This window comes from Vombatus ursinus, unplaced genomic scaffold (genome assembly GCF_900497805.2).
Source record: "Vombatus ursinus unplaced genomic scaffold, bare-nosed wombat genome assembly UNPS02014803.1, whole genome shotgun sequence".
NCBI classification, from domain to species: Eukaryota; Metazoa; Chordata; class Mammalia; order Diprotodontia; family Vombatidae; genus Vombatus; species Vombatus ursinus.
Genome location: NW_020954581.1, coordinates 542,428 through 554,565, shown reverse-complemented (window position 1 = coordinate 554,565; position 12,138 = coordinate 542,428). Strand labels below are relative to the sequence as shown.

At 34.7% G+C, this 12,138-nt stretch overlaps 1 protein-coding gene across 1 annotated transcript in view; it reads right to left on the bottom strand.

The window, feature by feature from the left end:
* The window catches only part of COL24A1 (collagen type XXIV alpha 1 chain), a 369,727-nt gene that overhangs the window by 123,529 nt on the left and 234,060 nt on the right, over positions 1-12,138 (bottom strand). The window contains exons 27-32 of the mRNA XM_027873950.1: positions 8,658-8,711; positions 6,846-6,899; positions 4,835-4,888; positions 3,753-3,806; positions 3,402-3,446; positions 3,253-3,297 (exon numbers count right to left, since the gene is read on the bottom strand). Coding sequence (XP_027729751.1) covers positions 3,253-3,297; positions 3,402-3,446; positions 3,753-3,806; positions 4,835-4,888; positions 6,846-6,899; positions 8,658-8,711 — 306 coding nt within the window. The remainder of the gene's footprint in view (positions 1-3,252; positions 3,298-3,401; positions 3,447-3,752; positions 3,807-4,834; positions 4,889-6,845; positions 6,900-8,657; positions 8,712-12,138) is intronic.

Here is a 12,138-nt window from a genome sequence, read left to right as displayed (position 1 = left end):
GTAGTAGTAGTAGTAGTAGTAGTAGTAGTAGTAGTAGTAGTAGTAGTAGTAACTGGCATTTATATAGTGCTTTAAGGTTTGTAAAGTGTTTTACATATGTGAAGTCATTTGATCCTTACTCATACATGATGATCAACTTTCAGAGAAGTAGAAAACAATGAAATAGCTTCAGCACTAAAATTATTTTAAATACTATCATGTTTCAATGGCTTTTTTGCCCTTAACATTGTGAACCATAATCTAATGTACTTTCATTAAAATCTTCCTCTGGGTTGCCTGGGTGGGAGGTGCTTAATGAACAGTGAGTATGAGAAAAGGGAGTTCTCTCTCTCACCAGGGACAGTCTTTCTAGAACAGAAGCTGGTCACACCATATTTCTGGGTACAGAAAAGGAAGGGATAAGTATGCCAGCCCCTATAGGCTCAGTTGGGAGGTCCCTCAAGGCTAGTCTTATTTACATAGAGTATAATGTGAAAGCCAGATATAGCCATATTTTATAAATGTATCCAAAATACTTAGTTAGTGCCTGGTAACCAGCAGGAGAATAAGAAGTGTTTGGTTGACTGGTCAATTGTCACTATTGTCATGATACAGTATTTTGGACATTGTGGGTATTTAATAACCATTTATTAAAATTGGTAAAATGTGAAAGTGTTGGTTAATGGAGAGTTCTAGTTGAAAGGATCAGAGGTAAACTAATTTTTACTATATTTATCTTGGGCTTTTAACTAGTCTCCTCCGTAAAGGTACACTGAGGTATGGAAACTAACTTTTTTTTGTAGCATACCCTCATTTACCCTAAGATGTTTGTTCATGAGGTATTGGAGCTGGCCTTGTGCTTTCAAATCTTATAACAATTGAGTTTTGCTGGCCCTCCCCCCAATATTTTAAACTCGATTTTCACATTGCAGGGTGACTTCTTTTCTTCTTCCTTTTTTCCTGTACCTGTCACCCTGCCACCTTCTTGTCCCATTTAGTTTCTTTAAGCCCTCTTCCTCTCATTTCCAAGTCAGTCATGTTAGTCATAGAGTTCTTATATGTATCTCTATATCTATCTCTAGTTCTATGTGTATATATGTATATCTTTGTGTGTATATATGTATATATATGTGTGTTTGTATATATCTGTATATTTGTGTGTATATATATATATACATTAACAGTAATTTGAAAAAAAATATTCTTCTTAACTTTAAAAGATTGGCCTATTTTCCCTTGGGAATTCTATCACTATACTTCAAGTGAATTAAAAAATATTTATTAAACACCTACTTCACAGCAAAACACTGTGCTAGGAGCTGGAAGAATTATAATTAATCAATCAACTTGTATTTACTAAATACCTACTACGTACCAGGCTCTGTGCTAATTACCGTGCATATAAAGAAAGGCAAAAGACAGTTTCTGTTCTCAGAGAGGTCATAGTCTAATGATGAGAGATATTATGTAAAATAATACTGATTATCTAATGCTTAGATAAAGCATGATCTTTGCTCTCATAGAGACTTCAGTTTAGTCGGGGGATATAATCCATTTATGGCTATAATACAAAAATATTTAATAAGCACAGGAAAGAGGTTCATGTAAAGTGCTTTGTGGAGTCTGGGGGTGGAATTTTTTATTGATGGGGAAAATCAGGAAACATTTTCTGGAGAAGGTGGTATTTGAGCTGTGCATTAAAAGCTGTAGAGGATGTTGATATGCAGAGAGGTCAGGCAAAGGGAAGTGGAAAGAAATGAGGCATGGATGAGGGAATGAAAAGTAAGCAGTCCATTCTACCACCTATAATAAGTTTATAGTATGTAGAAGGAAATAAATTGAGCAAATATTGGAAAGATAAGGTGGTGACAGATAATGAAGGGTCTTAACTACCAGGCTAAGAAGACTGGACTTTACTTGAAAGGCAAAATACAACATCTATGACTTGATGTATTCATCATCAAGTAATGTAAAAAAAAATTAAATAAAACATTTCATAATGATTAAAATGCCCTGAGTTTATTGAAAAGGATTAGGGTTGGGGTTAGTTAAAAATATACCTTTAAAATTTTAGAGGCAACTAGAATACACCACAGAAAAAGTACTGGGGCTGGATTCAGGAAAACCTGAGTTAAAAACTGGCCTTATACTGACTAGCTGTGTGACCTTGAGCAAGTCAGTTGACCTCTGTTTGCCTCTGTTTCCTCATCTGCAAAATGAAGATAATAATAGCACCTATCCTCCCAGGTTTGTTGTGAGGATCAAATGATATAATATTTGCAGAGAGTTTCACAATCCTTAAAGTGCCATAAAAATGTTATCTGTTATCACTATTGTAAAAGGTTCAGTCTAATTGTGACATATAATAATGACCACCTCCACTTTATAGATAAGGACACTGTCACCCAAAAAAGATAACTTGTCCAATATAAGCACTAAATTAAAGAAAGGAGGAGGAAGACTCAGAAATTTTTATTTTAATGCCAAATATATACATATATATGAATCAGCAATACACATCTGTATATGTACATATATTTACAAAAATGTGTATTATCCATGTATATAACACATTAACATATAAAATAATCTAATGTATTAAGTATAATATATAATAAATCCTATAATTATAATCAAATATAATAATTTATAATAATACATTAATATTATAACACATCAACATGTAACATGTTATTATAACATACATGTGACAGATAATATATAACATATACTATATGTATATGATATGGATATATATAAATAGGTTTACATATTTATATATGTATACATGTATATTGCACAAATGTATATATAAATATGTATAAGCAAAGATTTGTTATATGTATTTGTATTGTATATAATAATATTATATACAAAATATAGATGCATGTTATATACATATATACATGCACATAAATATGTACATATATGCACATATTTATATATAGATAGAGGTGTTATATGTCTGCAGATAAAGATAGCTGATGTTTACATCACACTTTAACATTTCCAAAGCCCTTTATATACATCTCATTTGGTCCTCACAACAATTCTTTGAGGTGAGAACTGAAGATATTATTGTATTGTCCCCATTTTATAGGTGAGGGAACTGAGGCTCAGAGAGATCAATGGACTTGCCCATGGACACAAAGCTACTAATTGTCAGAAAAAGTATCAGACCCCAGGTCTTCTTGATTCTAAATCTCCCCTCTACGTTTGCTGCCATGCTTTTCTTATTATGATATGACTTAGTACTGATTTTTCATTACTTACTGGTTTACCTTGAGCACCTCTCTCTCCTGGATTTCCAGCATTACCCTATACAAGAGAAAAAGAAAAATCTAGGTTAGGTAATAAATAACCAAGAAAGCCAGTTCAAATTTGAATATTCATGCTTAATCAGAAATATGTTGATGACTTACGATAAGTCCATAAAGACCTTTTTTCCCCTGATCACCTTTTTCTCCCTAACAAAGAATTGATATCGAATAAGTTCAACATAAATGTAGGCTAGTGCTCACAGACATACCTGTGTGTGCATGTCCATACATACACACACATACATATGACACCATAAACAAAGTATGCAACTCTGTAGTGAAAAGGAAACAGTTGACATTTTTGTTTGGTTTTGTTTTTGATGTGTGTGCATTGGGAGGAAAATTTATTAACATTTTTTCCTCTGTTAAATAAGAGAGAATTCAGAACTGAGTTCTGTTAACCAGGTGTTATCTGCCTTTAAGTGAATATGCAATGAGGAAATCAGCCATTACCTTAATACCTTGTATTCCTTGTTCTCCTGGGAGGCCATCTAGACCTCTAGGCCCCTAAAATTAAAAAAAAAATACAAATGAGAACAAAATATTCCTAATAATAATTATGAAATTTTGTGACTTACTATTATTATTTTTTAAAATAGTTGTAGAAACTGAGGACTCTGTAAACTAAAAAAAAAAAAACACCTTTTTTTTTTTTAAATTCCCTCACCCAATGAACTATGGTTATCTAAGTAATCATGATAGCTGGCATTGATATGGCAGTTTAAGGTTTACAAATTACTTTACAAATATTATTTCACTTTATCCCCACAACCCTGGGAGGTAGGTTATCTTCATTTTACAAATAAAGAGGCTGAAGCTGAGACAGGTTAAGTTACTTATCCCATGTCACAAAACAAGTATTTGGGGCCAGATTTGGACTCAGGTCTGTCTGACTTTAGGTCCACAGATTTACCTATTTCGTCACCTAGCTGCCTCAGAAAATTCTTTTAAAATTGTCATAGTATAAATAAGGTTGGTGTTCAGTATTCTGTTGTCTAAAGAATGAGTAACTCATCAATTTCTTAAAGGAAGGAAGATTTTCCTTCTCATTTTATCCAGAATGGGGTGAATTATAATTCAATAAAACTTGTGTAGCTCTGATTGCTTCCAGGTTCACTACTGATTCTATTTATTTTGACCTCATTTATCTGTTGTCTTTTTATTTTTGTGGTTTTCTCTTATCACATCATGGAACGACTAATTCTCTGATACATCTAGTTTCTCTGAATGGGAAGTCTTTTTATTTAATGTATTCTCACTTTCATAGTTACTGAAAATGGTGGAGTTCGAGGTGGCTAATGAGGTTAAGAAACTTTATTTGGTACAGTGAGATCTTGAGAAAGGGAGATTGAAAATTGCTGTTGCTTTATGAGGCTTCTGAAGTATACATTTCACTTAAAGTGGCTAGAGTCCATATTATATAATGAAACTTGACAAATACATTAACCAAGAGCATACACTGATATTTTCTTCATACTTAAGTACCGAAACTATTTCTCTAATTAAGACACTTTTTATATTCCAATGTTACTTACCCTTCGTCCCTTTGGACCCTGTAGCCCAGGTAGTCCTCTTGTTCCTACATGACCCTGAATAGCAGCACATAAGAATATAAGAACCCAGAATTTTCAACTTAAAAGTGAACTTAGAAATTATGCAGTTCAACACTCAGATTTTACAGAAGAGGACCTGGGGGCCCTAAGAGGTAAAGTAATTGGTGGAAGGTCATGCCACTAGTTAGGAGCAGAACCAGTGCCAGAACCCAGCTTTCCCAACTCCCATTTCAATAACTTTTTTTATAGCATGCCACAATGGAAGTAAAGAGATGATTGAAAAAAATGTAATGAGAAGAGGTTGCGGATTTTTTAAGCACAACTTAAAATAATCGGGGGCTATGGGCCAGGAAGAGAATATATCTAATAAGGGCTGATAAAAATATGTTTTCCCATAGTCTTGAAAATTAAAATAGAAGAGCTTTTAAGGAAAGGAATGACCCAAGCATTTATTAAGCTCTTACGATGTACTAGTTACTATGCTAAGGGCTGGGGATACACACACACATACACACATGCGTGTACATGTATATATGATATATAATGTATATGACACACACACATATATGAATATCATATATATTATATAATGTGTATATATGTATGCATGTGTGTGTATATGCATGTCCTCTGAAATTACTGAAAAGACCGGAAAAAATCTGTTTGAAAGTAAAAATGGCCACCTTTAGAGAAAGCTGTTTGTATTGATCAGATTTGTCTTTGTAGTCTCAATGCCAAGCATAGTTCTTTGTACATAGAAGGTACTTAATACATGCTTTTTAATGAATGGATTTTTTATTAAGCCAATTAAAATTCATCACTAGCCGTAGTCACACTCTTCAAATCAAAGACACAACCGTAGAACCAAATTTAGCCACTGAGATAGCATTAAGGGTTGGTCTGCTGAAACAAAACTTAGGTTGAATGGAATCTCAGAGCAGCTTAAACGCAGAACCATTTGTGTCTATGTGTGCATGTGAACGTGGACACAAAACACCTGGGAACTTACTAAATGAGAGGACTAGCTTTAAGGATATACAACTCCCAACAGAAACGATGAATTGGTAGTGGTGTTATCATCACTGCTCTGGGAATCTGAAGGCTCAGATTCATTTGACTCAATGAACTCTCAGGTCTTTCCGGTTGTAAATCCATGGCTTCACATCCAAATGCACAACACCTGACACAGTTTTGTAAGCAGTTAAGCTAGAAAATATTTTGTTCTTTACCTGCAAAACTTGTAGAAGCTACAAATGATACAACTTTTAAACTTTTAAAACAAAATTAAATTTTAAAAGTTTATTTTTGAAGCAAATATTTAATTTCTTTTAAATACTTACAAATCAAAATTCATTGTAAACAAAGATCCACCCTACTTTCCTTGAAATCTTTTTATGTTTTGAGAATGTTTTTAGACTTTGGAAATGGATGTCTGAATGTGCAGTAGTCTTGCTTTGGGCATCATAGTCTCAATGGCCCTATTTGTTTATACACAGCAATCATGTAGGATTTTTTAAGCTTTTGGCTTTTAGCCTGAGGTTGTAGACTCATCTGCCATTTGGACCATCAGAAAAGTATTGGGTGAGGAAATCCCTAAAGCCATGTTTTTTTTTTTTTCATATTGCACTAAATGTGATAAATGTACCTTATGCCAATATAAGGATGAGATTTTAAAAACAAATGAAAATAATAACGACATCTAGACAGTTCTTAAAGGTTCTCAAAATACTTCACATACATTCTCATTTGAGCCTCACAGTAAGGTTGTGAGGTAGGTAGACAAGATATCGCTATCTCTATTTTACAGATGAAGAAACTGACTGGGGTGCAGAGATGTAAAGTCCTGTGCTAAAGGTCACACCGTTAGGAAGTTGCAGAGCCAATATTCAAACCAAAGTCATTTGAATCCAAAACTAATGCTAGCTTCTCTAGACCACAGTGATTTCTCAATAGAAAGATGCGTTTAAAAGCAGAAAGTCTCTTTTGTACTTACAGGTAATCCAAGAGGACCTATGGGCCCTGGGTCTCCAGGTGGTCCTGGATATCCCTGTAATTGAAATAAAATATAAAAAGTATTACACAAAGTTGAGATTCAGTTGCTTTACATTGAAGACATGTTAGAGTAGGTCACAAAACTATTTCTCTCAGTCAAATGACAATTTAGCAAAGTTTCTTTGTCATGACAAGGTCCAGAAGGCCATAGAGGATGCCCTGGGTATAGTCAATAGAAGTAAAATTGACATGTTTACAGAGGAACAGGAGTGTGCTGGATTTGGCTCCTGACAGGTGATTATTAAATTTTTAGTGTAAACATTTATATCTTGGAAATTGGCAAATGCTACAAATTAAGACTCAATATATTGTTTTATTGATTGATTAGACTTAAGAAAAATAATGAAGAAAATATTAATAATGGAAATTAAATTTATAAATATGTTATGGGTACATTTCATCCCATCTCCCTTTGCCCCTGATAGGTGACTGTTAAACATTTACCAGCATCACAATATTGGAAAGCTCTTTTTGTTAGGATGTATCCCACAGTACATGCCTCATCTCATACTACAGTTTATAGTCACAAACAGAAAAGCACTTCAGTGACACAATATTCTGAAAACTCAAAGAAGGTGCCTTGTCTAAACAATAGTAAAAGATGTGAACATGAATGTGCCCGTGAAGAATGTGACAAGGTATTGAAATCATTACTGTATTTTATGATAGTAACACAGATTCAGTGAATCCATCAAGACATGGTCAGTTCTCATTGCTTATCTTTTAAATCTGTTAAACTTTATTTCAGCTGAGAGCAGCCAAACAAGTTTAGGAACTATCATATCCATTTTTGACCATCAAGCAATCAAAAGAAACGTGAAACCCTTAAGGAATGATTGTGAGAAATTGAAACATGCATCATTAGAAGCATCATGGGATGCTTTCAGGAGATCAAAATCTCTCAGGAGATCTTGAAAGGAAGAAAAATTCAGAAATTGAAAAAAAATAATGTTTAATTTTTTTTATCTTACTGTGAAACCACATTATCATCTCAAAATTTGCAACCTAGATACAAAGGCTATCAATTATTGCTACCTAGTATGGGTGAGAAAAATGAAGATTAATTGTAGGCTCTGAGTTCTTCTAAATGCCACTAGAAACAATGGGAAGAAGTTACTGCAGGGAGGATTTCAGTTCAACATAAGGGGGAAAATGCTTCTAACAATGATATCTCTCCAAAAATGGAATGGACCATTTTGGGAGGTCGTAGGTTCCTTATCATGGGTTTTTGGGCTGAGCCTGGATGACCCCTTGAAGGGAATTCTGGAGAGGAAATTCTTTTTATTCAGATACGGGTTGAACTATGCAAATTTTGAGGTTCCTTGTGATTTTGTGAGAATTACATGAGAGTTTCCCACCCTACATCATGGTAATTTCATAAAATAGGTTTTTCCTTCCTCTGTAGCTTACACAGTGGCCACGATGGAACATAAAATTACAAGCACTAGCAGAATACTAATTGATATTTTCTTATATTTTAACTACTCTTTGGTGCTTTCTTTATTGCCTAAAACTTTTAGAGTCCTTTGGTCACATTTGACTATGCCATCTGATGTATATATTCTCCATAATTTTATATGCTAGCCTGTGAATTCCCTAGATCCCCTAATGGGGAAAAATTGCTAATAGAAATGTGTTATATAAAATGATATATTGGACTTTCTTGAATTCCAAACAAGATCATCTGCTTCTAGAGTGCCTTTATTTTATCGGCTCTCTGGAAGGAAATGCTTTGCAAGCCACTGTTGCTTACCATAATTCCCTTTTCTCCAGGTGGGCCCACTGGGCCTGGGTTTCCACGCTCTCCCTTTTAAAAAAGAAAAAGAAAAGAAGAATATTTAGGGGTTTGACTTATCCATAGCAATGTTCCTTTATCTCTAATACTGTTCAATTCCCCACTTTTTAAAATTTGTGGGCTATTTTTTCTAAAAATAATTTTTAAGCTTTTATAGCTTAAAACTACACTAAGAATTTTGGGATACCTGCATAAAGAAGCTTTGTCTTAAAAAATAAGTAAACTTTTAGAATAGTAAAAACATCTTCAAATTTCTTTTTCAGGGACTAGATAAGAAAACTCTCATTAACTTGAGGCAAATGCAGTCAGTAAAACATTTATAAGGTACTTACAATTTGCCAGGCATTGTGTTTAGCACTGAGGATACAAAGAAAGGCAAAACATAGGCGCTGACCTCAAGTGGCTTACAATCAGATAGGGAAAGAAGACCCATTAACCGGAAGCTGCAAAGCAACTGAGGGGAAGGTAGGTTGGGGAAGGTACCTTAGCATGATGGAAAAGTCAAGAAGAGCACAGCCTGATGGGAAATAAAGGTATGGCTGACTTGGGCACCCTAAATTGGGCTTTTGGTAGGATATCTCCATCTCCAATCGATGCAAGGGAGAAGCCCCATGGACAAAGGGATCTGTTGCTGTATGAGTTCAGGGATGAAGTGATCTTATAGGTAATGCACATGTAAACAGGACAAAAATATCCATATACCATATGAAAAGGCTTTACAAGTGGAGAATTCTAAAGGCTTGATGGTATGTGGAAAAAACATGAAGGTTGGGTTTTATTGTACATTGAAAATGTTTACTAATTAATCTATGTAACCCTTGTACAGAAGTCCGTTCCTTTAGCTTGTTTACTAGTTAGTTATGTTGCAGAATACATTCTAGGAATTGGAGGCAATCCTAATAAAAACTGACCATAAGTCAAACAGACTAACAGCTCTGTGTATTTGACTAGCAAATATTAATTCCTATTAATATATTTGAGTTTTTATAAACTTTGAGCAGGAATTTGCATTACCAACATACATAAATAAATCAGAATGATGAAATATAACAGTTAAATTTTTTTGAAATGTTTCCATTTGTAGTGATTTTAATTACTCACTAAATTTATTTCTGTCAACAAATAAAATAATCAGCTAGTTATTTGCCGGCCAAATATGACATGCTTAATACTCAACTAAAACTGAGCCTTCCAAATTTACCAATGAACTCTTAACTGTCAAATATAGTGTACTTTTTTCAGGCTTCATCCTTTTTGATCAGCCTGCAGCAGCTGATACTGTTGACTACCTTCCAGATACCCTATTGTGTGCGTGGGGGGAGAGAGGGAGGAGTAGGTTCCTTTTTCCTTTTGTTCCTCCCATTCCTCTCTGGTCACTCTTTCATCTCCTTAGCTAGATCACTATCCCCACTCAAACCTGAATGAGTGGGAATACCTAGGACTCAATGCTGAGCCATCTTCTCTTCTTTCCTCGTATTTTATCTCATGGTGATCACGATGGTTCTCATGGTTCATCTCTACGCAAATGACTTTAAATCTCTGTATCCATCCTTTGTTTCTGTCCTGAGAGCCAGGCATGCATCAATAATTACCTTTTAGACATTTCTAACCAGATGCCCTTTAGTCATCTCTGACTGGACATGAACAAGAACTCATAATCCCCTCACCCCCACCTCCGGACAGATCCCTTTATTTAACTTCTTGATTTTTGTTAAGGGTTCCATCATCTTTCCAGTCACCTGGGTTCATACCTTCAGAGACGTCCTCGACTGTCCTCTTTCCCTGATCCCTCACATCCATTCACTTGCTAGTACTGCCAATTCTATCTTCATAATCTTTCTCACGTCTTATACTTTATTTCTACTCACTCGGTTTGTCCATTTTAATGCTTGCCCCCTTTCATCTGGATTATTGTAACAGTCTTTTAATGGATATTTCTGCATTAGTTTCCCTTTCTCCAATTCATTTCCCACATAGTTGCCAATCTGCTAATCCCAAAACACAGATCTTACTATGTAATTTTCCCCCTCAAGAAACTTCAGTGGATCCCTTTGCTCTAGGATCAATTATAAATTACTCTGTTTGGGATTTAAAACCCTTAACAATCTGACTTCCCTCTATCTTCCCAGGCTTATTATATACAACTGACCTTCATACACTCTACATTCCCACCAAACCTGCCTGTTTGCTCTTACTGTACATGTTTTTTTATTTCTTAATTCTGGACCTTTGTACAAGCTGTCTCCATTTCTGGAATGAACTTCTTCCTTATCTTGTTCTCATAGAATCCCTCCTTTCCTTCAAAGCCCAATCTAAGTGCTGCCTCCTTCAAAGAAACCTGTCCCGATTCCCCTGGTTGTTGGTATGCGTCTCCTAGAAATTACTTTATAATCTACTGTTTGTATGTTTTGCATTTACTTTTAAGATATGTACATGCTATTTCTTCTCAATAGAATGTAATATCATTGAGGGCAGGAGATTTTTTTTTTAAAGTTTTTGAAAATCTCCAATGCCTGACATATAGTGTGAGCTTAATAAATACTTAACGAATAAATGAATATCATCTTTGACATTAGAAAATGGGAAGGGAAGACATAACAAAAAGATATATTAGACATTCTCCTGTTCCTAAAACACCCTGAAGACAACCTGTCCTCAAGGAGTTTATGACTTGGTTGGAAAGACAAAACTTATATAGGTGAAATACTGGGAAATAAGTTTTGTTATTATTACTATAATCATCATCATCATCATGATTAATAAAATAATGAGTTGAAATTTATATGTTGCTCCATGGCTTACAATGGGCTTTACTAACCTTATTTCATTTGACGAAATAAGGTTAAGTTGTATGTCACTGACTATAAATACCATAGGAGTTTAGAAAAGGAGAAATCGGTATTTTGTGAAAATTTAATCGAGTTTAGCAGGAATCAAGCTGGTCCTTGAAGCATATTTAGACGGAAAGAAGAAAGAAGGGAAGGCATTCCAAGTAGAGGGACAATCGAGCTCAAATGCATAAAAGTAAAAATACGTTTAGCAGATGGAGGCAGTTGCAACAAGTAGAGGGTATTAATGCTGGTAATCTTTGAAAGATGGGTCAGACATTGCATGACTTCTGAGAGGCAAATGCTGTCCTGATTTTCCAAAACGAGAAGAGAATGGAATCTTTGGGCCAGAGGTCAGTGAGTTGGACTTTGATTTCTGACAAAATTCTAGGGCCAATTATTTAGGAGACACTTAGCAAGAAGTTATAAAAGGAAATGGTCATCACAAAGAATTTGCATGGTTTAATCCACAACACATCTTGCCACAATGGCCACGTTTTTCACAGGATTTGGGTTATTGAACTAGTATAATAGGGACATTCCATGTAAAATAGAGATTTTAGAGAAAAGTTGATAAAGTCTCTTGCACAATTCTAAAAGATGGATGAGGA